Source organism: Mustela nivalis (genome assembly GCF_964662115.1).
Source record: "Mustela nivalis genome assembly, chromosome: 8".
NCBI classification, from domain to species: Eukaryota; Metazoa; Chordata; class Mammalia; order Carnivora; family Mustelidae; genus Mustela; species Mustela nivalis.
The window spans coordinates 49,575,091-49,603,052 of record NC_139027.1 but is presented as its reverse complement, the minus strand read 5'-3'; the positions used below and the strand labels follow the sequence as shown (position 1 = coordinate 49,603,052).

General features: G+C 47.0%; 1 protein-coding gene and 1 long non-coding RNA gene across 3 annotated transcripts in view; both read left to right on the top strand.

Moving 5' to 3' along the window:
• The window catches only part of TET3 (tet methylcytosine dioxygenase 3), a 99,592-nt gene that overhangs the window by 48,946 nt on the left and 22,684 nt on the right, over positions 1-27,962 (top strand). For both annotated transcript variants that reach the window (XM_082743955.1, XM_082743956.1), the window contains exons 3-5: positions 590-2,723; positions 19,415-19,505; positions 25,719-25,812. In XM_082743955.1, the coding sequence (XP_082600081.1) occupies positions 590-2,723; positions 19,415-19,505; positions 25,719-25,812 (2,319 nt within the window). The remainder of the gene's footprint in view (positions 1-589; positions 2,724-19,414; positions 19,506-25,718; positions 25,813-27,962) is intronic.
• LOC309871209 lies at positions 2,747-16,635 on the top strand. The gene is made up of 2 exons (XR_014315082.1): positions 2,747-11,485; positions 15,686-16,635. It is a non-coding gene; the product is annotated as an uncharacterized lncRNA (long non-coding RNA).

Genomic DNA, 27,962 nt, shown 5'->3' with positions numbered 1-27,962 from the left:
AAATGTCATCTTGTCACCAGCTCTCGGAGCTCGGCCAGGGCTTAAGTGCAGACAGGAACAGGCAAAGAAAAAAAACTGTGGGTTCCTTCCCACTGAAAAGCTCTGGCTGACCTCTGGTCCAGGCTGCATTTGTTCCTCAGAACTGCTCGCCCCCTCCCTGTACACACACACCCCACACATTTATGGCCTGTGGCTTCTTGGGGTGTTTGGTTAGCTTTCTCCTGACAAACACCGAAGTCGGCATGGCCCCGGGGTCACTTTGGTCCCTGGAAGTTAGAGGTCTTTTTGTGAGTCCTGAATAAATGCTTGGTGTCTGGGGAGCCTCGTCTATACCATCAAACTTAAGCTCTAAAAGGAGCAGAATTCTGGATTAGGACCTCTTAAAGATCTGCCTTCCATTTCTGTTGGTGCGGCTGGCTGGGCAAGGAGACACGAAAACAAAGATGAGTTCAGGTTCAAGCTGTGTCAGGGGCAGAGTTTGCAAGAAACATGGGGTTTAGGTATGCCTCTGAGTGGTGTGAAGCAGGACAGTGCTTTTCTAATATTATGGCTCATCTTTTTCCCTTTTTTTCTCTCTTTCTTTCTTCAGACAGGCTCAGAGCTCAGCCCAGTTGATGGACCTGTTCCAGGTCAGATGGACTCAGGGCCAGTGTACCATGGGGACTCACGGCAGCTAAGCGCCTCAGGGGCGCCGGTCAATGGTGCTAGAGAACCCGCCGGACCCAGTCTGCTAGGGGCTGGGGGTCCTTGGCGAGTAGACCAGAAGCCCGACTGGGACGGTGCCCCGGGCCCAGCTCACACTGCTAGCCTGGAAGATGCCCACGATCTGGTGGCCTTTTCGGCTGTGGCCGAAGCGGTGTCCTCTTATGGGGCCCTTAGCACCCGGCTCTACGAAACCTTCAACCGTGAGATGAATCGCGAGGCTGGGAACAACAGCAGGGGAGCCCGGTCGGGGCCTGAGGGCTGCTCTGCTGGCAGCGAAGACCTGGACACGCTGCAGGCGGCCCTGGCCCTCGCGCGGCACGGCATGAAGCCGCCCAGCTGCAACTGCGACGGCCCGGAGTGCCCGGACTACCTCGAGTGGCTGGAGGGAAAGATCAAGTCTGTGGTTGTGGACGGCGCGGAGGGGCGGCCCGGGCTCCCAGGGACTCTGCCTTCTGCTGAGGCTGGCCTCCCAGCGCCAAGCCCCAGGCCGGTGCTCAGCTCCGAGGTCCCCCACATACCTCCCCCCGAGGGCCTTCCCCTGTCCCAGAGTGCCCTGAGCATCGCCAAGGAGAAGAACATCAGCCTGCAGACGGCCATCGCCATCGAGGCCCTCACCCAGCTCTCCTCTGCCCTCCCTCAGCCTTCCCACTCCACCTCCCAGGCTTCCTGCCCCCTCCCTGAGGCCTTGTCCCCTCCTGCCCCTTTCCGGTCCCCCCAGTCCTACCTCCGGGCCCCCTCGTGGCCTGTGGTCCCTGCTGAAGAGCATGCACCCTTCGCTCCTGACAGCCCCGCCTTCCCTCCAGCAACTCCTAGACCCGAGTTTCCTGAAGCCTGGGGCACCGACACCCCACCAGCAACTCCGAGGAGCTCTTGGCCCCTGCCCCGCCCGAGTCCTGACCCCATGGCCGAACTGGAGCAGCTGCTGGGCAGCGCCAGTGATTACATCCAGTCAGTATTCAAGCGGCCCGAGGCCCTGCCCTCCAAGCCCAAGGTCAAGGTGGAGGCGCCCTCTTCCTCCCCAGCCCCATCCCCATCCCCCATGCTCCAGAGGGAGGCTCCGGCACCCTCTGCAGAGCCTGACACCCACCAGAAGGCCCAGACCGCCCTGCAGCAGCACCTTCACCATAAGCGCAGTCTCTTCCTGGACCAGGCCCATGATGCCCCCTTCGCCCCGCCCGCCGAGCCTCCTGCTCCAGGCTGGTGGGCCCCAGCAAGCTCACCTGCCTCACGGCCTCTGGACAGACCACCCAAGGAGAAGAAGAAGAAGCCGCTGGCACCAGCTGGAGGTCCCCCGGGAACCGAGAAGGCAGCCCCTGGGATCAAGCCCAGTGTCCGGAAGCCCATTCAGATCAAGAAGTCCAGGCCGCGGGAAGCGCAGCCTCTATTCCCGCCACTGCGGCAAATCGTCCTGGAAGGGCTGAGGCCCCCGGCCTCTGAGGATGTGCAGGCACAGCCACTGGCCCCTGTCTCCACTTCCCAGGGCTCTGCTGCCCCCCCGCCCCCAGAACCTTCTCTTGCGCTATTTGCACCTAGTCCCTCTGGGGACAGCCTGCTGCCCCCTACTCAGGAAATGAGATCCCCTAGCCCCATGGCGACCCTGCAGCCGGGCTCTGCCGGCCCTCTTCCCCCTGCTGATGACAAGCTGGAAGAGCTCATCCGGCAGTTTGAAGCTGAATTTGGGGATAGCTTTGGGCTTCCTGGCCCCCCATCTGTGCCCATTCAGGACGCCGAGAACCAGTCAACATGTCTCCCAGCCCCCGAGAGCCCTTTTTCTACCCGCTCCCCCAAACAAATCAAGATTGAGTCTTCGGGGGCTGTGACTGTGCTCTCAACCACCTGCTTCCATTCGGAGGAAGGAGGCCAGGAGGCCACACCCACCAAGGCCGAGAACCCCCTCACACCCACCCTCAGTGGCTTCCTGGAGTCACCTCTTAAGTACCTGGACACGCCCACCAAGAGTCTGCTGGACACACCTGCAAAGAGAGCCCAGGCCGAGTTCCCCACCTGCGACTGTGTTGGTAAGTCCATTGGGTGTCAGGGACAGGAGAGGCCTGGTGGGCTTGGGTGTCTAGGCTCCGTCTGTCTCGTGGCAAACATTTGCTGTGTGCTGACCAACCCCCTGCCACTGGGGCCTAGGGACACTGAAAAGAGCGCACAGACTAGTGGAAGAGACCGCGAAGGAAGCGGCTGGTGATACTGTGGTAGGTAGCACATTAGTGGAGGCAAGCGTGGGTGCTTTGTGCACAGAGGGAGGCAGAGGCATCCTTGAGGGCTTTCTGTACAAGATGGTATTTGTGTTGAGGCCTGAGCTGGGTGGCTGTGAGAGGGAGAGGCTTATTTGGATGGCTCTGGGTCCGGCAGGAGCAGGAGGGGTGTTGTACATGTGGGTCTGAACCAGAGGTGGCCTGGGCGGCAGCGAGGGACCAAATCTGACAGGGGCCTGGCAAGCTAAGGTCAGCAGTTTGACCTGATCTCGTAGGTATAAGCGAGCTTCTGAGGGTTGTAAAGCAAAGAATTATCTGTCACTTTGTGCTTCCAAGAAACTCTTCTGAAACCTGTAAGAATGTGTCATGAACCAGGCAAGGAGGAAAGTGGGCCTGATGGAGAGAGTGGGCAGACAGGGGGCCTCTCGTGGGGGAGGGCATGTGCGGTACGGATGGCCTGGGGGTTCTTCCTGGGTGGTGCTGGTTCCCCAGAGCAGGCCGAGAGCCTGGACCTCTGAGTCGTGGGTTTGGATGCAGTTGGCATCCAGGCTGTGGCTGAGGCTGTGGTTCGGGTAAAAGCGCTGAGGAGCCCTGCCCTCCCATAAGTAATCAGGGCCAAGGCTGCGACGACCGCTCCCTGGGGGCTTCTGTCTTAGGCAGGCACGGATGCACTGGGAAGCTCCAGGTCTCCTCTAGGAGATGTGTATGGTGCGTTCCCTAGAAGATGTGTTTTCAGGTGTTGCCGGAAAAGCACATCGATGCTAGTGAGGAGTGTGTCGAAATGCTTGCGATTTTAGGATGTACAAACCAGGTCTGTATTCTCTGCTTGTCAAATTAATATCGGGGCAATGGTGTGATTTGTTGGGGTGCTGTGTCCTTGTCAGTAAGGAGGAGCTGGGCTGTCCAGCCCACTCCAGCTCCCCCAGACTCCTGTACTCCTGACAAGGACTCACTTCAGGGACAAGGAGATGTTGGCCCCAGGGTTTCTGTCTGGGGGTGAACAGACGCACAGGGTCCTGCCAGATGCTCTCAGATGTGTTCTGGGATTGTGGTTCCCTTAGAGGGCTAACCCTGTTCGTTCCTGGATCTTCATAATGCGATGACTTTGAGGGCCTCCTTATTTCTCAGCGTTTCGGAGAAGCTTGTTCTGATCATGGGAATCGGGCCCTTCCCTTTGCCCTCTTCTCTCTTTGCGTTGGTGCGTATCCGCCAGCTCTGCCCTGTGTTTAGTTTGTTGTTAGAAATCCCTCCCCCTGCAGTGAAACACATGACCTTACATAGTGCGTAGGCCATAGCTGGTCCTTGCCAAATATTTCAGGTATTGAACTCAGTTATTTGGATATGATGTTTGATCAAACTAGTTTTTAAAATTTGAATTCTAATTCCATCACTTCCTCGTGCCTAAAATGAAAATGATGATAACATCCCCTTGCCAGGGCTGTTGGGAGGATTAGATTAGCTAATATGTACACAGCACTTAGACGGTGTCTGGCGCGAAGTGAGCCCTCTGGGTGTTAGCCGTCACGGGGTATATCGAGCGCAGTAAGGCAAGAGAAAGAAGTGAAAACACATGTATTAAAAAGGAAGCCCGGTGTTGGCTATGACTTTATTCATCAATCATTTATTGATGACTAACTCTGTATTAACTACTGTGAAGGATCAAAGTTAGGAGACATGGTTTGTCTCTGAAGGATTTTGTCGTGTGCTTGAGGCAACCACTGAAACCACAAGATACTCAGTCGCCCCTTTAGCAGGTGTCTGCTAGGTGCCCATTCGGTCGCACGGGTGTGGCTGGACGGTAGGAGTGCTCTGAACCCGCAGGCTTGGTTGCCATTACTGAGGGTGATGTTTTCTTGTTCCAAACTGGGGTTTGAAACAGGCAGTGAACCCAGCCGGGGAGAGGCGAGAGGACAGCCGCTGCAGCCCCAGGAACGTGTGAGCCCCACCTTCGTGGCAGCAGGAGCTGGCAGGTGGCATGGAGGGCCAGCGGCATGGGTGCTCCCGGACCCTTGCTCCCCTACAGAGGATGGGTGTCAGCTCGAAACTAGTGAGCAGAGGATTGGGCAGGAGAAGGTCAGCATCCCACAAACCTGGCAGCAGCGATGCTGGCCACCGTTGCCCCTCCGCCGGGGAAGGGCAGGTCGGTGGGCAGCACCTGCCATGGCCAATCCTTTAGTGTTCCAGTTTGTGTTTCTCTGTATGCAACCCTGAGCAGAGAGCCCGAACCGAGCCTAGCTCGTGTTGTTAAATGTTAGCTTATGGGGACATGCTTGGTGGGAGCCAGTAGACATAAGCAGTACCTAAATGATCATCCCACCTATGTTAAAAAAGGGAAGGAAGGAAAGGAGGGAGGAAGGAAAGGAAGGAAAACCCTGGAAAGAAATACATCAAAAGTGGCTGTCTCTGTGGTCAGTGGGTGACTTTTATATGTTTTCTGAGCTTTCTGTAATGAAATATGTATTTTATAATCAAGAATTGTTTTGAAAGCGTATCCTGGAAATAGCCTGGAAGACAGATCGGTGAAGGGTGATGACCTTGCAGTAGAAGACTGGCTGGGGAGCTATTGAGAAGAAGAAGAATTGTAATAGTAGTAATAATAATATTTATGAAACACCTGCTCTGTGTTTCCAGGCACTGTGCCAAGTACTCTACACTTAACTCATTTAATCCTCATAACACCTGTATGGGGGGCGTCCTGTCAGTAGTGCCATCGTAATGAGGAAGGAAGCAAACTTAGATTCAGTAGTTTACCCAGGTCCCATGTCTAGCACACGGTAGAGGCAAGATTCGAATCTAGGCAGTGGGACTCTTAACCAGCACACCGTACTGTGATGGAAATTTAGTTGAGGGGTACCTGGGTGGCTCAGTGGGTTAAAGCCTCTGCCTTCAGCTTGGGTCATGGTCCCAGGGTCCTGGGATCGAGCCCCGAATCGGGCTCTCTGCTCAACGGGGAGCCCGCTTCCTCCTCTCTCTGCCTGCCTCTCTGCCTACTTGTGATCTCCGTCAAATAAATAAATAAATAAAATATTAAAAAAAAAAAAAAAAGAAATTTAGTTGAGAAAGGAGTCCTATTACGTAAAATGGTGGGATTAAGAGTGAAGAGGGCAAGAAAGATGGGATTCACTTGGAGCCCGCTTCTTGACGTGCTGGAATTCGTGTTAGGGAGAGCCACCCTGTTTTCCAGAAGCATCTAGAGATCCCGCTTTTGGACAGTTGCTTCCATCAGTCAGTATGGCAGAATTTGTCTCTGTGAACTCAGGCTCAGGACAAGGGTTAGGAGTAAAGGCTGCTCACTCTGGCATTAATGTCAGATGGGAACCGTCTCATGTTCCAGAAACTCATCCTCTCAACAGTGGTAGGTAGAGAGGTGAGGATTGCAGGTCAGTTTGAGGAAGAATTTTCCATAGAAGTGACAGTGAGATTCGGAGATGCCATCGTGCATTAATAATGACCAACTTTATAAAGGCATAAAAAGGTTTTATAGCACAGCAAAAGAAACTTAATATTCAATATGGTGACTTTTGCCAAATTGGTGATTTTGGCTGACATGGGCTTCACTGACGAACCAAAAACCCATACACAAAGAGCACTGTTTTTCCCTTATATAAAGACTATGAGTTTCTGAAGGAATGGGTGACATTCATTTGGCCTTATTCTCCAAATCTTGAAATACTAGAATTAGAGGCACCTCTTGAAGCTTCAAAGAAATAAATTTAGAAGACGTGAAAGGAAGTGCTCTTCTCCAAAAGGTAGTATGGTATGTCCAGGTTTGGGAAAACTTACACGTTGAAGTTTTATTTTAGATTATTGGAGGAAGAGAGTATTGATGTATTTCTAATACTTTGCGGCACACAATAGTGATCCCCTTAACCATCCTGTAATACCATTGTCAGGGGCAGGACGGTGAGCAGCAATGACTTGGAAGAGATAAAATACTACTCCTAGATGGGAAAGTTCACAAGATGAGCCAGCTTAGGACAGAGAATGAGTTCAGGTGGCTTTTTAGTGGGAAGGCATCCTTGGAGGTCATCTGCTCATCCTTTTACAGTTGAGGAAACAAGTTTGGATTAACTTTTGAGTCTTGTCCCCCTGTCTCTGAGCAGCATCCCACAGACAGCTTTAGACATTAGATCATAGGAAAAGCAGATTGGGAGACAGATCTTAGGAGGCACCTTCATAGGAATGATATTTTCATTCAGTTGATCATCTACCTTAAAGAAATAGCCAGAGGCCAATATAAAAAAAAAGTCCTTTTGCCTAGAGCATGGTGAAAGTCTGGGTGAGAGGGAGCTGTTGTCCAGCAGATACGGCTGGTAACGATGCCATGGGATCTGAATGGCGGACACAGAGACTTACCTCTGTTTACAATCAGGGAAAGTCTATTTTATATAGTTTGTAGGGGAAGGTACCCCCCACTCCTGCCTCTCATTCAGTTTGAGATGAAGAGGAACTTCATGTGTTCTAAATATTTTTTTGGACAATAGACTCTTTGGATCCCAGCATAAAGATGGGGAATCTGACTCTGGGGAGGGTATCAGAAAGAAGTTCCTGGAGGAGGTGATGTTTGAGGTGAGACGTTTAATGGATTAATACGAAGAAGGGAGAGTGGTCCAAGCAAAGGAACATAAAGATTGTGGAGATGAAAAACCTCAGGAAGCCGGAGCTGTGGTGGTGAGAAAACATGGGGAAATGCAAGTAGTTTCTGGTGTGACTGGTGTATTGGATGAAAGGTTGGGAGTGGCCGGACAGGAGAGCTTCAGGGGATACAGAGATGATACTGAAGGCAGAGAAACCAGTTTGCAAGCTGAGTCGTGGTTTAGGCAAGAAATAATGGGTGCCTGAACTCAGAGAATGACATTGAGTGGGAGGGAGGAGAGAAGTGGATGGATAAGAGAAAGATTAGGAAAAAGATTAACTGCCGGCTGTAGGAGCAAAGGAAGAAGCAGCATGCCAGGTGGTTCCTGGGGCTCCAGGTTGGGTGACTGGGGTGGACAGTAGTGCCATTTGCCTAGATTCAGAATCCTTAGAAGGAAGCAGGTTTGGACATCCAGCCTTTGAGATATCTGTGGGACCTGAAGGTTATGCATCGAGGTGGGTCTGTGCGTCAGAGGTTCTAGAACAAAGTGATGGTAGTTGATGTTTCAGTTATGATCATTCCACCAGGCTGAGTGTGTAGATCGAGAAGAGGCCCAGGAAGGGAGCACACTAGCATTTAGAGGGTCTCAAACAGGAGACTGTGAAGGAGGGTGTGGAAGAGACGTGGGAAGACATTGGGGTTGGGGAAGGCTAAAGAGTCAGCAGAGAGCTGGGAGGTTGGGAGGGCTGGGAGCCCAGTTCTGGAGAAGCGTCAGGATTCAATGCTGGGTTCTTCTTTGTCTCACACATGCCGTTATCTTGTCGATTGAATCCCCGGTTCCTTAGGAATGGGGTCTGAATGTTGTATTTTTAGAACGTTTAGACTGGTGCTAAGCATTCTGGTAGGTGTGCTTCCTATTTTTTGGTTAACTGGTCAACCTTATTCTGCCTCCCTATTTAAACTCTGCAGAGATGTCAGATGAGTTTAGGCACAATCTCCTTCCCTTTAACCTTTGTCAAAGTGTGCCCCTGTTATAAGAGTATTTGTGTCCACTACCAGCAGGCCTGGCACTCTGCCCATGGACTCACAGGCAGCTGACCTGTGATTTTAGTTTTTAAAAAACTCATCTAGCACACCTAATCCAGGGTAGGGCCCAACCACCTACCTACCCACTGTGTGGCTTTATGCCTGCCGGGAGGCAACAAGCTAGCAGCTGGTGATAGACTGTCATGAAAATAGAGTCTAAATAGTTAATATAAGCCTGAGCTGTTCAGCTTGAAGTCCACTGAAATGGGACTAGGAAACTGAACATTTTATATAGGATTGTTTGGAAAAAGAAGACCGGTACATAAAACCCTAGTGTGATCTTGACTCCTATGCATTAATTATACCAGTTATCAGTTGTCTCTATCAATGTCATAAAGAGGAAAAGTGCCTCGGCCTGTGCTCCCATGTCTTTCCGTGGCCGTCATCTTTCCCACTGGGAAAGTGTGGGTGCCTTAGTCTCTGTGTAGACCGGGTGGGGGGGAGCAGAGAAGATGGGAGGTTCACTTAGAAATTAAGGATCCTTCTTGCTGTTAGGCAGTCATGAGTAGTTTCTTGTGTTTGGTATCTCTTGCTGATAGCAGAAAGGATACATTTCATTCTCTCCCTCGCCTAGTGCAAAAGTAGAGCAGAGCATATTTTTCTCTCTTAATGAGCATAAAATTAAGTGCACAGGGCGAAGAAAAGCACCTAGAGCCACATAACCAGCACTTTTCTCAAAAATTGGATTTTTCTCTCCTGAGCTCTGCCTCAGAGCTTCCTACTATGTATTTTAGGGGGGGTGGAAAATCACTTCTTTCTGCTCCAGCGGCTCAAAGTGAGACATAAAGCAGATTTTTCTTCAAGGAGAGTTGAGCCATTCCCTTGCTCTTTCCCTCTGTAGAAGAGGAAGACACACCCCACTGGGGACTAGCAGGAGAATCGGTGACTTAACAGCAAGATAGCCAAAGAACCCTTTCTAGAAACCCGGTGAAAGGAACAACAACCAAAAAGAAGTGAAAATTCATCCACTGAAGTTTGGAAGTAGCCCCAACCTTAAACCATGAATTCTAGAGGCTGTCTACTAGCTTAAGAGAAGTTGTATTAAAACAAAGGATGATGCAGGGTATACAGCTCGCAGTGTGGGGAGAAACAGTAGTGGACTCTTGGACACTGAAGCTTGGAGAGATGGGCTGGGGACCACCCTTCTGGAAAGCATACTCTCTGGAAAGTGGGGAATGCAGACAGGCCCCCTTCCTCTCCCTATTCCAGCTTCTGATGGGGGTGAGGTATTGGGTGAGTTCAGTTAGTTAGAGGGCCTGGAAACCATATTCTAGGAGCCAGCTTTGTAGCTGAGGGCCAGCAGCACCATACAAAGGCCATTGTACACAGAGAAGTATTTGCTGAACCACCGAACAAAAATCCTGTAATCTGTGGGGCTTTATTTTAACTTGATGTTAACTTATCACAGTGACCCGCTCATTCCCAAATGAGGAAATAAACCAGTATCGTAGCATTAGGACAGAGCATAACCCAACCCCCAATATACAAACATACATCTGTCCTTATTTTAGAGGTGTTGGCCCCTGCAGACAGAGTGCCCAAAGATGAAATTTCCTACTTGTAACAGTCCACAGCCAGCTCCAATTCCTCCCATCCCCCCTCAGACAGCTGAGCTTTTGAACTAATAGTCGAAACTTCTCCCCCATCCAGTTCTTGAGCTTAATTTCTAAGGGAAGGATTTGAACAGGGTGCAGGTAAATCGAGAGGAGTCAGGACCTTCTACCCATCCTCCGTGGGGCAGGTGAGTAGACCAGTGGTTTTCAACAATGGGCTCTTTTGCGCTTCTTCTCCCCAGGAGACTTTTGGCAATGTGTGAGGACAGTTTTGGTTGTAACAACCAGTGTGGTACGACTGGCATCTAGTGGGTGGAGGGCAGAGATGCTGCTAAGTATTCCCCAGTGATTGATACACAGAACATGACAACACAGGGCTGTCCAGTCCAAAATGTAGTACCAAAGGGGAGAAACCCTGGAAATAAACTTTGCCGTGGAAAGATTAATTAATAAGCAAACAAACAGTCCACATGCAATCCATTTAGATTCTGTGGGGAAAGTCGAGGGACTGATATATAACATTTAGAATGAAAGTTTACATTAGAGAAAACAAAAATTTGAAGAACTGATATATGCCGTCAAGGAAGTTGAACCAAAAAAGTTCCCTTTGAACCAGGAAGTGAAAGACGAGGGGCTCGAAAGAAATTACAGAGAAGCTGCATGAAGTACAGATTAAATTCCAGAAGCAGGCATTGCACACAGCCCACACAGCTGCACCAGAAGCTGGAAAAAGCAGAATCAGAGTTATAGGAAGAGCCAATCAGGGAGGAAGAGGGACTTGGAGGTCATGGCAAAACAGGAAAAGAAAACAGAAAGGGTCCTAGCCAGAGTGGGGAGATAAGGGGACCCAAAGGCCGGAGGAGGGGTCCTGTGTGCCGACTCCCTGTCAGGAATGCTGGCAACATTTACCGGGGAAGAGCCTGGAACAAACTGAGCAAAGGCAAGAGTCAAAGGATAGAAAACTTTTCTGAAGCGAAAGAAAATGACTAAAAATGGACAAATCATGATCCCGACCAACTTACTGAATTTTAAGGATGAACAATCACCTACAGATAAATTTAACTGAAAAATTAAGTCACACGTACTCTTTTTTTTTTTAAGCTTAAAAAAATGCTCTTAAAAAACACTGTTTTAATCGAAAGACATATAGGAAGGTATAGAAACCTTAAGTGTATAGCTCAGTATGTTTTACAAAAGACATGTACTTATGTAACCATAACTAGATCAAGACACAGCTTTTCCAGCCCCTCAGGAGCCCCACGCCCAGTCCCCTACACCTGATTCACTAAAGCACACTGTAGCCTGCAGTCCAAATCTGGCTCTCATCTCTGAGCCGAAGACAATTTTTATGTTTTTAAATAGTGCCCCCCCAAAAATCAGAAGAAGAATAAGGTTTCGTGACTCATGGAAATTAGATGAGGTCCAAATTCCAGTGTCCATAAGCTTTAATGGAACATAGCCATGCTCGTTTGTTTATGTGTTATCTGTGGCTGCTTTTTCACTACATCAGCAAAGATGAGTACTCGTCACAGACAGCAATGTCCTGTGAAGCCTGATATGCCATCTGGTTCTTCACATAGGTTTGCCAACCCCTCTCTTGATGTAACTACTTTTCTAACTTGTAACCACACTGACCCGTTTGCCTGTTCCTGAATTGCATACGTATCCTATCATAAATCTTTATGTATTCCTTCACATTCTGACTTTTTCTGTTTGTGTTGTGTTTGTGTGTTTGTGAGGTTCATCTATGTGTGTGTAGCGGTTCCTGTTGTTCCTTCATTCTCGTTGCTTTATAGTGTTCTGTTTTGTGAATATACCACAGTTTATCCGTTTGACCATTGATCATTTGGATGGTTTCTAATTTGAAGATTATTATGAATCATGCTGATATAGGATATTTTCTATAGCTCTTTTGGAACACGGAGGTGTACACTTACATATTTCCATTGGTTATATACCCAAAACTGAAATTGTTTGTGTTCAGCTTAGGTTGCTACTATTTGTGTTCCAAAGTGGTTGTGACCCTTTAAACTCCTGCCAGCCGTGCTCCACATCCTCACCAGCAAATGGTATCCGCAGTCTTCCTGCCGTTGTGGCAGGTGTATCCCATCATGGCTTTAATTTGCATTTCCCTCATGACTGATGAGGTTGAGCACCTTTTCATACCTGTTCATACTTTTCTATAGAGTGCCCATGCAAGCCATTTGCCCATTTCTCTGTTGTGTTTCTGTCTTTTTCTTATTGATTGGCAAGGGTTCTTTATTTATGGTGGATCAGATTTTTGTTGTTGGAGATGTGTATTGCTGTTCTTGGAATATTAAGTTTGGCCTGGGAACTCTATACCCACTTATGTTGCCTTTCACATGTAAAAATTTCATTAAAATACTTCCAAATATACAAGAACTCAAATTTTTCTAGAGATGAATCAGATAAGTAATGGATTTGGGAATTTATATATATGATGGGACACTAAATATACTCAAATGTGAAGTCTGCATTTAAATAACTGTGATCGTTGTTTTTCTAAAACAAGGGTAATTTATTTACTTATATTTGAAATTGTTTTATATCAAATATCTCTATGATAACAGAGAGGAAAAACTATGTTCACAAGGATACCCATAAAAAACAGGAGACGAAATGAAGGAGGAGGTGGGAGAAATTGTAAGGATGCAAATAACTTCTTTCTCAGCAAAAGTACAATGAACATTACTAAAGACATACTGTAGATTTTTTTTTAAATTACTAGGGTCGAGGGTAGGGAGTAAAAGAAAATATAAAACCTATAACAAATACAGGAAAGAAAAAAACAAGGACACAGCATGGAAAACACAGCATAAAATGACACAAGAGCAAACATATATTATGACAATAAATGTAAATAGGGTAAACTCATGCACTGAATTTAAGATGAATAGCATTAAACAGCACCAAAAAAGGTTAATAAACCTATTTTCCTATGAAAAAAAGAGAAGCATATATTGCTTACTGATTGAGAATGTGTACTGCATTCTTTAGAACATTATCCCAACCTTGCAAAGTATTGTCACTTGTCTGGCACCATAACCAAGTACAAGCCCATTGCTATAGAAAAGATACACACACACACACACACACACACACACACACACACACACATGTATATATACATGTATATATGTATATAAATGCGTATATGTGTATATGTATATATAATGAGACGTATTTTCTCTTGCCTATATAAATATATATAATGAAATATATAGCCTTGTGGATATATAAACATATACCTGTGAATAATTACATTTGCAAATGTATACTAGTTTTATAACTAAACATACTTGGTTTTAAGTTTAATTTTTTTCCACAGAATATCTTCTCCCTGATACAGACATATAATCAACCTATAATCAAGGAAGGAGATCTATCTATCATTATGTTTAAATCTATCTATCTTACATGTTTTTATAGATGTAGGTCAGGAAAAGGGATACAGTTAAAGGGAACAGTGCTTCTGAAGGGCTCCCTGGGCTGCCTTGTAAACTGACAGACGGGAAAGAATGACTTTGCTTTTGCTTGGCACTTGGAGCTGTGTCTGCCTTTGCATTTTCGAGGCCTTCCCCGAGAAACCTGACCATCCAGTGTGGAGGCTGGCTTGGTTTTGGATCTGTATCTTTTTTCCCTGCGGCTGGAGTGGCCAAGATTTGGTTTGCATCTTCTCCTTGAAAATCTCCTTTCTTTGCCTTTAAGCCAGTAAGTTTTGAGCTTTTCTGACTGGGGGGCAGAAGGTAGTCACGAAAAGCTACATTACGTTCTAGTTCCAGTGGAAGATCCTGCAGTCAATCCATTATTTTGACTTTTCTCCAGACAATAGAGCTGGAATAGAGCCCAGAAGTTCTGGCATCTTCTTACATTCTGTTTTCTATATACCATGTAGTCTCCTAGCGCCTATAAAGAGCTTCAGACCACTACTTCCAACACCCACATTCTTCTATTTCCTTTCCCCAGCCTTCTCTGGTCTCCCCTCCCTCCCGCCCCCATTCCATATGCTTCCTTCTGCAATCCTCTCTGTGTTATGTTCAGAATAGTGGATATTTGGAGCAAGTCATTTTTAATCCTTTAGTTGAAAACATTCATTCATTCATGAAACATTTAGGCACCGATAGGTTGAGAACGGGGCTAGGTGACTAACTCTCATCTCATCATCAACGATTCTATAATGCAGGAACGCTATTTTAAGTGCTTTTAAGGCTCATAAGGATTGTGTCACTTGGCCACAGTCACACAATTTGTTTGGCAGAGCCTGGACAGCAGCTGCCTTTTGAGTTCGTCTCATGCGCCAAAGACTGCACGGAGCCCTCTGTGCGGTGTGCACAGGAAGGCATGAGGATTACAGGTCGGGAGGGTAACTGGTCTCAGGTCCCCAGGTCTCTGCAGAATCCACGTTCTTTCTGCCATGCCATGCTAACAACAGACACGGGTGGTGATACGTGCCTTGATATTTCTGCTGTCTGCAAGGTGCTCTGGGAATCCATAGGTGAAGTGGACCCTGACAGGTGCCTTGGCGTTTCAGAGAAGAGGCGGCATTTAAACTAGACCTTAAAAGAGGAGCTTTTCCAAAGACAGAAATAAAGGAGGGCACTGTTGTCAGTGAGGAAACCCTATTGAAGACACGGAGGAATCGCACAATTGGGTGGCAGGAGCTGTGCTGGTCGCTGCCGAACGTGGGGTGGGATGTGTGCACAGATGGCTCCATGGGGCCCTTGTGGACTGTGCTCTGGAATTTGGGTTCTTTCTCTTGTCTAACATGGGGTCATTAGGGAGAAGCGGTGTGATCCGATTTTTTTGTTGGGGGTGTATAAACTGATGGAATTGGGAAGGATAACCTAGGAGGGCTGAGATCGGTTAGACCATACCCATAATTCAGACAAAAGCCTGACCCAGGACATTAGTGGGGGATGAAGAGCCTCCAGGAGCAGAAGCCATAAGAGGCAGACACGTCTGGTCGATTCATTGGCTGGACACACCGTTGCTATCTTTTTGGCGGGATCAAACCATTTTATTGAGGGGCTTCAGGGAAATGTCAAAGGGCTGGAAGTTCAGTGAGATCAACATCCTCAGCCTGGCTGGGACCTGCCCAGCTTCACAGTGGCCTGAAGGCTCTGCAGATGTTTTCTTGTTTTTTTATTTTACTTTATTTTATTTTAAGAGAAAGGGGAGGGGGGCCTGGGTGGCTCAGTGGGTTAAAGGCCTCTGCTTTCGGCTCAGGTCATGATCCCAGGGTCCTGGGATCGAGCCCCGCATCAGGCTCTCTGCTCAGCAGGGAGCCTGCTTCCCCCTTGTCTCTCTGCCTGCCTCTCTGCCTACTTGTGATCTCTGCCTGTCAAATAAATAAATAAAATCTTTAAAAAAAAAAAAAAAGAGAGAGAAAAGGGAGGGTTGCAGAGGGAGAGGGAGAGAGGGAATCTTAAGTAGGCTGTACACTCCAGGTGGCATCCGACGCGGGGTTCAGTCTCACGACTCTGAGATTGTGACCTGAGCCAGAATCAAGAGCCAGATTCTTAACCAGCTGAGCCACCCAGGCGCCCCTTCTTGTTTGTTTTTAAACCCAGAAACACAACTCATTTTCACAAACTTGCTCTTACACTTATTTTTAGTGTGGGTGGTGACCCAAACACCGTTTTGCTTGTACATAGTGTGTATGTGTGATGTCTGCACACTCATGTATGTGTGTATGTGTGTATATGCACACTCATGTATGTGTGATTGCATGTGTGCACTGACTGTAGTGTGTTATACATGCAGTATTGAAATTTTCTTTTTTCCTCCCCATTTAAAATATCTTGGAGGTCGTGTTTTGTCCATAAATCTGGAGCTGCCTCATTCCTTTTGATATTGCTTAACATTTCATTATATGGACATGCCCCAGTGTCTTTGGAATACATAATGCATCGTGATGGACATTGAGGTTTCTGTTATTTTGCCATTACAAATGAGGTAGGGAGTATTCGTGTATACAAGTATCATTATGCACATATCTGAATTTCCAGAAATGAGTTCTTAGAAGATTTGAAATTCTTTGTGAAATTGCTGAGTCAGACGGACTTATGTGCATTTGTGATTTTAACATATTGCTAAATTACTTTGCATACTGCCTGTTTTCCTGTACTCTCACTAACACAGGACCCTGATGGCAACTTCTCGGGAAGGTAAACCTGGTACCTTCTTGTGTTTTACAGATGTTTGAGCCATTTGCATTTCCCTTTTACCCTTTTTAAATTTTTCTCTTGAATTATTGACCTTATTTAGCTATAGAAGTTCTTGATATTTTAAGGAAATTACCCTTTTGTCTGGTATGAATTCCAGATATTTGTCCCCAGTGTGTTATTTGTCTTTTAGCTTGACTTTTGGTAGTTATTACTATAAACTTTTTTTTAGTTAAATTTATCGGGGTTTGCATATATGTGCCAGGCGGCTTTAGAATTTCGTGTTACACTTAGAGAAGATTTCCCTTTTCTTTTTCCCTTTTTTTTTTTAAAAAGATTTATTTATTTATTTATTTGACAGACAGAGATCACAAGTAGACAGGCAGGCAGAGAGGGAGGAGGAAGCAGAAGGCAGAGGCTTTAACCCACTGAGCCACCCAGGCGCCCCAGATTTCCCTTTTCTATGAATATTTTTTAAACTCTCCCATTGTTTTTCTTTCAGAACTTGCATAGTTTAAATTTTTTTTTTTTTTTGTATTTAAATCTTCCAGCTCTTTGGAATATATTTGAGGGTAAGGTCTCGAGTATGGATCAGATGTTTCCCCCATTGTCTCAACACTGTGCATTGAAAAATGAATCTCCCCACTGATTCGAAATGCCATTAGGTATCTTCTTATTTGTGGATATTATCTACCCAGATAGACCATAAACTTTTAAAAGGCAACAATTAGATATCATCCTATCTTGAATCCCCCATAAAGCTGAGCATAACGTTCTGCATAAAAGAGGTATGACAGTGTTTTTATATACAAAGAATTGTGACTTACATGTATAGGAAAGTACGCAAAACATTCACATATAACTCAGTGAAAATTTATAAAGTGAATGCCTGGGTATCCACAACCTAGATCAAGAAATAGGCCATTTCCTCCTCCTCAGAAGTCCCCTGTACCCCTGTCCCATTCACATTCCTCTTCCATCCTCCAGAGGCAACCACTCTCTTGACTTGTGACAATGATTTTCTTGTTTTTCTTTATAATAAGATTGGACCATATAAAATCACCATTGTTTGTAGGTAAAAAGCCGTTGAATGTCTGCCATTTCATATTTCAGCCTAGTAATTTTACCACCTCTGCATGTGTCTTTAAACAGTATAGTTTAGTGGAGCCTACTTTTGAATACTATTTAAGTGTAATCTTACTGTATTTGTTCTCTGCCATGCTTCTTTCCATTACTGTGACATTGTGGTGCTCAACCATGTTGTCAAAGGCTGTCAGTTCTCACTGCTACAGAGATCCCACCGTACGATGTACCGCACGCTATTTATCCATCCCACTGCGGCGGGATTATAGGTTTCCAGGTTTGACTATTGAAAACAAGGTTGCTATGAAAATCTTTGTACATGTGTTTTGATGCATGTAACTAAGATTTCTTCTAGGACAGAATCCACGAAGTAGGGCCCGCTCCCTAGTTTTTTAATTTTTTTCAAGCCTTTAATGATTTTATATGTATAGAAGAGTTGCAGAGTTGGAACAGAGAGTTTGTGTATACCTTTTATCCATCTACCCCTAATGTAAGCATCTTACATAGTTATGGTGAACTTAAAAATCAGACATTAATGTTGATACAATATTATGAACTACAGACTTTGGATTTTGTCATTGTTTCCACTAACATCCTTTTTCTGTTCTAGGACCAGTGCGAGATACCGCATTGCACTTTGTTGTCCCATTTCTTTAGACATAAAACAAACTTACCAACTCCAGTATAGATTTGTGTAAAGTTCTTTCTGTTGTTAGCCACATATAGTAGCCAAAAGCTCCTTACTATGACATAGTCATTTGGGTCTCCTTTCTTTCACTGAGAAAAATCCATTTAAAATTCCTCCAGGCTCCGTGCCTCAATAATTTGTTCCTTTTGTGAGTGAATGAATAAATGCAGCGAATGTCCTACAACATAAAACTTAACTGTTGGGAAGTAAGCACTTCCCGTGGTGTTTCGTACATTTACAGGGCACAACCACCACATCTGTCCGGTTCCAGAACATGCCCATCACCCCAGCACAAAGCCCCGTACTCGTCCCGGAGCTCCTGTGTGCTCTGTCCCTCTTCCCAGCCTCCAGCCGCTGTCAGTCTGCATTCTGCTTCCGCAGCCTCGCCGTTCTGGCTGTTTCCCGCGGGCAGGACTGTGCAGCGTGCGATGGTTTGGGTCCGGCTTCTTTCGCATGTCCTGTTTTTCAGGTTTATCTGCCTTGTACCGCATGTCAGTACTTCCTCTTTTTTTTTTTTTTTGGTTTAAATTGTGGCAAAATATATATAACAGAACACTTGCCATTTTCACCATTTTCAAATGTACGGTTTAGTGGCATTAACTACACTCACAATGCCATCCTTTTCATCCCCCCCTGCAGAAAGGCAGTGCTCAGTAAGTCCCCTTTTTCTGCCCCCGCTGGGCCTGGTACCTTCTAGTCTAATCTCTTTCTCTAGGAATTTGCCTGTTCTGGGCATCTCTAAGCGGAGTCCCACAGTAGCCGTCTTCTTGCGTCTGGCTTCTCTCACCCAGCATCAAGTTTTCCAGGCTTATCCATGTTGTAGCAGGTTTCAGAAGCTCGTTCCTTTGTAGGTTTGGATGATACTCCACTGGGCGGCGACCCCACATTTTGTCCATCTGTGGATGGACAGTTGTGTCGCTTTCACCTTTTGGCTCTCATAAATTAGCCTACAAGTATCCGAGTGAGTCGTTATTTTTTATTCCCGTGTGTATAGCCCTAGGAGTAGAGTGGTTTGCCAACCCTGGTCTAGAACGCGGACAGCGCGACAGACCGAATTCTGAAGTGGTTCTGCCACAGTCTTGACAATCTTGACTTGATTTTTACCAGATTCTTCTGCTTTTGCCAGTCTGCCGGGTGTGCCGTGGTGTTTCACTGTGATCTTAATGTGCATATCCTGATTCCTAAAGGAGTTGAACACATTTTCACATGTTTATAAGCCATTTGAATTTCTTGTTTTGTAATGTGCCCGTTAACGTTCCTACTGGTGGGTTGCCTTTCTGAATTGATGTTATGAACCGATGCCTCCAAATAATGTTTACTCTGTGTCTCTGCAGAACAAATAGTGGAGAAAGATGAAGGTCCGTATTATACTCACCTGGGATCTGGCCCCACGGTAGCCTCTATCCGGGAGCTCATGGAGGAGCGGTGAGTGACGCCCAGGTGTCCAAGCAGAGGTGGGCAGTTAAGAGAGCGTGGCATTGAAGCGCCTCTCAGTGGCATTGCCTCATACCAGACGACGAACAGGAAGGAGGTCGCGATACCCAGACTGGAGGGTTGACTACGGGGCTCTCTCCGTAGGTCTGCCCTCTCTCTTCCCCTCCCCGGCTCTTCTCTCTCTCTCTTGAACTACTTTTTATTGAAGAAATTTGGTGAAATGACCCTGTCCCGTAGTGTTTCTCAAGGTCTGAATTTTGCTGCTGGCTTTTTCGAAGTATCAACTACTGTGTCCTTATGCCCTCGCTATGGCCTGTAAATTCGCAGCTGGAGCTAAAGACGTCATGGGAATCAGATCATTTTTTCTTTCTTTTTTTCAAAACAACTTCATATGTGGTTTTTTGTGCCTCCACTAGGAGGAATAGAATGTTTCCTCGTTGGCCAGTGGGTGTCTATTCAGGTTATACCCTGAGTCGTTGTGATGCTGTGCCTGGAGTCTGATAGCTTTCTCCATTCCTCATGTGGTATTATGCTCGGGGCTCACACTCCACACTTACCCAAGAAGCCCCGGTCCCTTTTACTGGGGGAAAAGTACTTAGAAGACAAACTCTGGGACTAGATGTGCCCATTGCTTCTAGGCCATTTCAGTAGAAAGAGTTAAGAGAGATGTGTTGGGTTTTTATTTTTGGTTATTGATTACTGATCAGATACATCACAGTTTACATTAACATTTAGAATGCAAACTCAGAACTATAGGGTTTTTCCTTAACAAGGAAAAGCTGTTTTGTTTTTTTAAGCAGTTTGTATAGATAGAGACTTTAAAATCTATGTATGTATCCAAAGCAGATATGAAATGCCATGAGTTCCAATGTACAGAAGGGTAAAATAGCTTGATGATTGAGAACATGTGGGTACCGGAGCTAGACATCACGATCTAATCCTGGCCCTGCCCTTCCTGCTGAGTCCTTGAGTAAGTTGTTCCACTCTGTGACTCAGTTTTCATATCTGCAAAATGGAGCTGATAGAAGTCCACATACACTGTAGGAGAGTTACAAAGAGAAGCTGAATTCATGTCTGGAGAGCACTTCGTGCTTATAGGGAATGACCACGCACAGGGGTTCTGTCTCATACATATATGTACTGGTAGAAGTTTTATAACAAGCATTAGCATTTTAATAGTAAAGGCAAAGATTATGTAGACAAACATGTTTGTGTGTACATATACAGACAGATGTGTGGAAGGCTGAGTGGCTCAGCGTTCCCACAGATTTGGGAACCATATTTCATCTGATCAGGGAGCCAGATGAATCTGGTCATTAATGTAGCAGGGAACATGATTTTGACCTGGAAAGCTGTACTGGCATCCCTGAGTAAGTAAGTGGTAAGATGGATGGCGGACTGTGATCTCTTGTAATGACTCCTAATCGTCCTGCACCATCCGCAAACATTTAGATTCAAAGTAGCCCATCAGAAAAGCATTTGATCAAAGACCCACTCTGCACATTCGAGCCTGATTGCAAGGGTACCTCTGAGTCCATGAGAACGGAACATTTAAGACAGGGTGTGCGTTACACATGCACGCCCACCTGTGCCGACACGCATATGTGTCACAGCGCCAAGGCTGGGGCAGCCAGTAAGTTGGCCTGTGATGACTTTTTTTTTCCCCCCCAAGGAAATCTTGATACTGTGGTTTGCAGATTGAGGGTTACAGGGGGTTCCAATGTGCATATTGATCTGGGACAGTTTTTGTTTGTGTTTGTTTCTTGGTAACAATTTTACAAAATTTCTAGACAGCTCGCTAAATAACTTTTAGTCATGGAAGAGTATGTTTTGAAACAAGGATTAGGAGATCATGATAAAGTTGAGATTTGTCCTTTTTTTTTTTTTTTCCCTCATTGCTTTAAAAATAACAGCCAACTGTAGATTCTTCAGAAACTGATCCAAGGGAGGAATTCCTGTCAAGACCAGGAATACTTGTGTTTTTCCTCAGCAGCTGGTTTATTTTTATCTTAAGGACCTTGTAAATTATGTAACAGATTGCGTTTCCATCTTCGTTAGCTGCTGGTAAGCTTAGAGCCAGATTTGTGTACCCCTATTAGGAGGAATGTAATTTCTCATCTTTGGCCCATGGGAACCTAGTCAGGTTCACTCCTGAGTCCTTTTGACATGACCCAAAGGAGTCTTCATGAGTTTGCTGGATTTCTCATACAATGAAATTTTCTAGGCCCATCTCTCAGAAATATACACAAGACCCTACTGCTTGCATTTTTGCACACCAACATTACATGCGTCTTTTCCCCCTTTTCTCTGATTTCATCACCTGTTATTTTTATCTGATAGACCTTTTTTAAAAAAAGTTTTCTTGTGGAAGAAGGAGAGGAATGAATGATTAGTGAACATCACCAGGCTGGGGGTCTAGTCTGTGAATGGTCCAGGCTGTCTCTTTCCCTAGACCTCTCCTCCCCAACCCTCTCTCTGCAGGACCACTCTACCGCCAGAAGTTGGCCAAAGTCAGGAAGGGGAAGCGAACTGAAATCAAGGAGACGTTGGTGCTTTTAGCTTCTCTGGTAAAGATTTGGAAAAAGGAGGGGGAGGTCAAAAGAAAATCCTAAAATATTCTCCCAACTTATTTATGGGTTCCACCTGTGGGAACCCAGGTCTCCATGACATAGGTAATCGTAGTCAGTTGTTCAAACCCAGGGGATTCTGTGCAGCCTAGGAGTTCATTCAGTGTTTATTTGAAAACCAGAGAACCAGCACCGTGCGGGCAAAAAAGCCTCTGAGTTTAGGGGAACTGGTCTCGTTACTGTGTGATAAAGGGAACCTCAAAGAAGTCCAACTTTAGGTCAGTGGATCTCAAACTTGAGCAGGCTTCAGGGTTTCCCAGAGGACTTGTGAAAGCACAGATCCCTGGCCCCACCCCAGAGTTCCTGAGCCCGCAGGTCTGGGACGGGACCCGAGAGTCTGCATTCCTCCCGAGTTCCCAGGTGGTGCTGGTCTCGCCACCACCCTTTGAGAATCCACTTGCTAAGATGATCGAGTTATCACTCAGAGTAAGGTTTCAGCCTGTCCTTTCAGATTTTGCTTAGGGTCTAGGAGTTTGTCTGTCTATGGGGATGAACATCATCAAGATGTTCTAGAATATCATCTTAATGATAGGCCAGTGAGTGAGACATTTAAGGAAAAAAAAAAAAAAGAAGAAGAAGCCCCAAATCCAGAGTTGATTGGTTGTCTTTAAGCACAGAGAGAGAACGTCTAGCTGATCAGACAGTGCTTGGCCCTTTTATTTGCTCTTGAATATGCAGGTCAGTGCAGGAAGTGTTTCTCACATGGGTGGGATGGCAGAGAAGGTACTGGTCAGAAAGCTCATGTCAGTGTCCTCAGCTCACCCTCCTGTGGGGAACATGATATCCTGTCTGTTTTGGTGAGAGCAGCATGGACACCTTGGGCTGTTCTTTCCACAGGGACCCCAGGACACATCAAGTATCCAGGCTTTGCACTTGGGGGACCACTTCCTGATAAATGTTTGAAAGTTTTCCAGGAACTGAACAAAAGTGGCACTATCTGGTCTTTTCCTCTGGAACCAGGCCACACCATGTCAACTCCCCAGGGTCCTTTCCCCAAACACATTCTATAAGGGACTCACATAGCCATAGAATTTTCATGTGTTAATTCTCAGAAATGCTTTTCACCTCTTCAGTATTCTCTGTTTCACTCAAGATCTCTGGGAACTCAAAGAAACTATACATCAGTTTTTTAAAAAATAATTTGTTTTCTTTCCCAATTACAAAAATAAAACCTGTCTGTAAAAGTCTTGCTTTAAGAAAGCTAAGAATGAATAAAGCTCTCCAGCAATTATCCAGAAGAAACTTTAATAAGAAAGTTTCATGCTTACCCTTCAGTTTTTTCTAAAGCGTTTATAGCTACACATATATAGATAAATTTTACACCAAAGGGGATCAGTCATAACATACCCACTGTTTGCAGCTGCCTGCCCCCTTGTTAATTTCCTCCATGTTGGTGCATACAATTATGTTGAATCCTTTTTGATGGCTACATGGTTTTCCATTATGTGGAAATTTATTATATTATATTGTATTTAGCCAGTCCTATGCTGGATATTTAAGTTGTTTCTAATTTCTCAGTTGTCGATGCAACAATGAATATCTTGTTCCTAAGTCTTGGTATGTCTGTGCAGTGAGCTCAGAGGCCTAGAGATTCCTGGAAGCAGAGCAGATAGGAGAAAGAATGCAGGTCTCCCGCACTATCCAGAAGTGGAGCATCCCTTTGAAAATTTTCCTAAACTGAAAATGGCAGTAAAGTGAAGCAGCAGTTACATTTAACTTACAGAGAGAAACATTTGAGCATTCCTGGACCCTCCCCACCTCCAGTTACCTCTTTTAGGCTTCTCACATACCTTAAGATACCTCTGGCTAAGGGATGCACAAAATAAATCAGTAAAAAGCCCAGATGCTCACAGACACAGTTCAGAGCTCTGGCAGCTGGATGTGGAGATGCTGAGTGGAATTCCTGGGGAAGATGCTTAGTGGGGCCACTCTTGCCCCATTTTTCCGGGTGCGCACTGTCTCCACAATGGCTCATTGCGAAATAGACGCTGAACACCATGTTCGCTTTCTGCCTTTGTTCACAAAAGCAGAAATTCTCTTGGATTAGTTTCAGTTACCAAAAAACAGGGGCTGAGGTCGGTGTTTTGTAAGAACACTGTGGTATAACCCGTGGAGCAGTGAGGGAGTGCGTACGAGAGCATAGGTAAACGGGAGCAGGTGTGAAATGTTATCATTTCTCTCTATTAAACTGTGTGTTAAAGATAATAGGCAGCGGCCGACTCGGATTCATTACAAAAATACAAGGATAGTTTGATTTAGACAGTCCGTTAAAGTAGCATACCACGTTAATTGACCAAAGGAAAAAAAGAACCATTCGGGCATCCATGTCCTCTGATGCGAAAAGTGCTTTTGATAAAAGTAATAATTCTTGATCAAAAATCCTTCGAACAGGAGACCCCTAGTAAGTGGCTGCCAAGTAAGGCAGTCTCTGTCTCTTCCCTGGGTCCACTGGCTTCACGCTCAGGGATGGAGTTGGCAGCCTGTTAGTCGAGGGAGGGAATAAGCAAAGGTGCCGCTAGCATTTGGGGAGCCCTGACTGGGGCAGAAAGACAGGAGCCTGAAACGGGGCGTGAGGAGTGGACAGGAGGAAAGGACCGCTGACCCTGCTTGCAGATGCTAAGACTTGGTTCCAGAAACTAAAAAGCTATTAAAAATAAGACAGTTCAGCCAGCTGGCTACTTGCATTGTTAAGAATAGTTCGTGAGCTCCTGCCTCGTGCCAGGAACTTCAAAGCACTTGAAACCATGTAGTCTCTGGCGACAATCTCCTTTATTCCCTTTCCACGTCTAAGAAGTGGGAGCCCTTTTTATGTCCATTTTGCAGATTAGGAGACTGAGGCCTCGAGAAATTCAGTCATGTGGCTGCAGTCCTGTAGGCGGAAAGTGGCGGGGCTGGCGCTGCAGCTCCCGTTGCCCACAGCACTGTGGTCGTGTGGCCTTGGGCAGGGCTGTCCAGGCCCTTGGAAAGGAAACCAGGAAACCAGGGCCTTGGTTTCCTCCCCTCTGTGTGAGATGGCCTCGGGCCCCCTTGCACGTGCATGTGCATGTGCAGGCCAGAGCAAGTGCGTGTGCGGATTGTGTGTGCTGTCCGTGGTGGGACATGGACAGTTGGTGCTTGGTAGGGTCCCTTCCCCTGGCCTCAGCTGTCGGTCTTCCTCATGCTCAGGTGTCAGCTGGGGAATGTGGAAGGAAAACAAGAAGGCTTTCCCCATTGACCTCGTTCTGCCTGTTGAATTTATACATAACAAACTCTCAGGGTGACTCAGCTACCAAGGCTGGATACAAAGGGCCATGTTTAGCCACTGGCTTGAGCACCCTTCCCCAAGGCTTGGAGGTAATAACCAGGGATGTTGTGCTTGACAATCCCCTCGACCCTGGGCGAGATGGACCAGAGGCCCTGGAAGCCTTTGTCTCCAGAGGCTCTTGGCACAGAACAAACACTTAAACTCTTCTCCTTCTCTGTTGACCCCATGGTAACAAAACCCACGCTGAAGCACACTGAGGCTTGCCTTCTTACCATAAGCTACTCTCCTCTGGGGCTCCACTGTGCTGATGGCGGCTTCTGTCTCCGTCTCCAGGTACGGAGAGAAAGGGAAAGCCATCCGGATCGAGAAGGTCATCTACACTGGGAAGGAGGGAAAGAGCTCACGCGGCTGCCCCATCGCCAAGTGGGTGAGTGTCAAGCCCCCCTCCCCCGCCCCCAGCCAGGGCTGTGCCTCATTTCCCTCCCACAGGCCAGGCCAGGGGTGTGTAGAGCCTAGAGATGCTTCCTGTCCAGCGGAGTCAGAGTCGGCATCTGTGCTCCGTTTCCCCCAGGCTGCGCTGTCTGCTCTTGTTTCAGTGCCAGCCCCTGGCATCCTGGCCTGACCTCAGAAATGCTCTAGTCATTACGTTCAGTTCAGACTCTCCCCATGGTTCGGAGATGTGGTGGAAGGGAGGCACAGAGACGGCGCCTCCCTCAAGGTCCCTGTGGACCACGGGACCTCCGGGCCCCATGTGTGGCAGAAGAGCTCGGCCTCCGGGGGCGGGGGGCGGCGCATGCAACTGCGTGACTTCTGAGCCACTCTTGCCTTCGAGGCAGCCTAAGTGTCCCAGCAGAGGCAATGGTGGTGACTGAGACCCCCCCACCCACACAGTTTTCTGACCTCGTCCTTCCAGTCCTGCAGGAGCCCTTTATGTCCCTGCAGAGTCTGTGCTCCAGAGCAGCCATGGGGTCGTCAGGTAGCCGTGAGCTTGGCTCTGTACCGGGTGCTCGGTGGAGGGATGCGCCCAGAACAAGAGAGCTGGGCCTGTGCCCAAGCAGCTTCTGATGTAGAGACACGGGAAATAAAATCAGAGACCCGAAACATCAAGGTCTGACTTTGAGACAGTGCTATGAAGTCCAGAGTCCAGGGGCGTGCATGGTGGGGGGAGCCTGAGGCTCAGTTTCTTGGAGGAGGGGGTGTGCATGGGGCCACGACTGTGGGGCTGTGAGCGCAGGGCCATATAAATGGCCCGAGGGGAGAGCAAAAGCATTTCTGGCGAGGAGAGTCACGGGAGCGAAGGCAAAAGGCCGCATGAAAACACAGCTCCCTTGGAGTGAGGAAAGGTGGTCCATCTGTCCGTCTGTGCACCTGGTCTGTCTGCCATGCCTTCGTATGTTGGTCTGTTTTTAATGGACATGAAAGGTGTCTGAACCTGAACTACCACATATCTGTTTTTAGTAATTTTCAGTCAATGTTGCTGAACTATATAGAATTAAAGAATCTGGGGGTGGGGTCGCCTGGGGGCCTCAGTAAGTGAAGTGTCTGCCTTCGGCTCAGGTCATGATCCCAGGGTCCCTTCTCAGTGGGGAGACTGCTTCTCCCTTGGCTCCTCCCCCTACTTGTGCACATGTGCGCGCTTGCTCACGTGTTCTCTCTCAGATAAATAAGAACTTCAGAAAGATGAAAAAAAAAAAAAAAGAACCTGAAGCTACATAGAGCTTTCACAACTATGAAGCAGCACAGTGTCCCATCCTCCAGAAAGCTGGGCGTTACAGTGGTGGGTAGATGGTGTGTGTCTGTGGCTGATCAGGAGGTGGTGGTGTCCCCCCGAGAAGCCATCAGTGACCTGGCATCTGCCCCTTATTCCTGCTCATTCTGGTAGTCCTTGAGAAATTCCAGAGTCTTGGATGGGAAACTGAAGGTCCTCAGCCAGGTAGAGACTTTTCCATCTTTGGAACAGTCAGGAAGAAAAGAGCTGGCTCTGTGGGGGGAGGGGGGGGTGTGAAGAGAATATGCATTTCCAGCTCGCAGTACCCCCGGGGAGCAGCTCCTGTGGGTCTCTGCCAGGCCTGAGGAAGGAGGTGCCTGGGTGAAGAGTGAGCTCGGTCCCTGGGGCAGTGAGTGGGAAGCAGAATGAAGGAGCGGGAGGACCTTGATCTTCACACATTGATCCTGCAGGGTCTATGGACAGATGCCCAGAGCAGAGCACACAGGACACCTGATGTTTTGTCCAGGGATGAAACAGCTTGGGGGTGTCACCAAACCCCGGTGGGGGATGCTGGCTTTGAAAGAAAAGGCCAGATAGAAGGGAATGCATGGTGACAGTGGTCCCAGAGATGGGGAAATTCTAGTATCTGGTGAGCGAACATAAAATGAGAGAGGAAAGAATTTTTTCTTCTTTTATGGGAAGAGCAAATAGTGGCAGGTCATAGATGATGACAGAGGTAAGAAAGGGTGGTGCTGAGTCGTGTGGTGGTCTTGTGTAGCCATCTCCCTCAGTGTGGTGGGCTTCTCCGGTTTGCCTACACAGCCACCAAATACATGATCTGCTTTGGTAGTAGAGCTCGTCTACAGAGT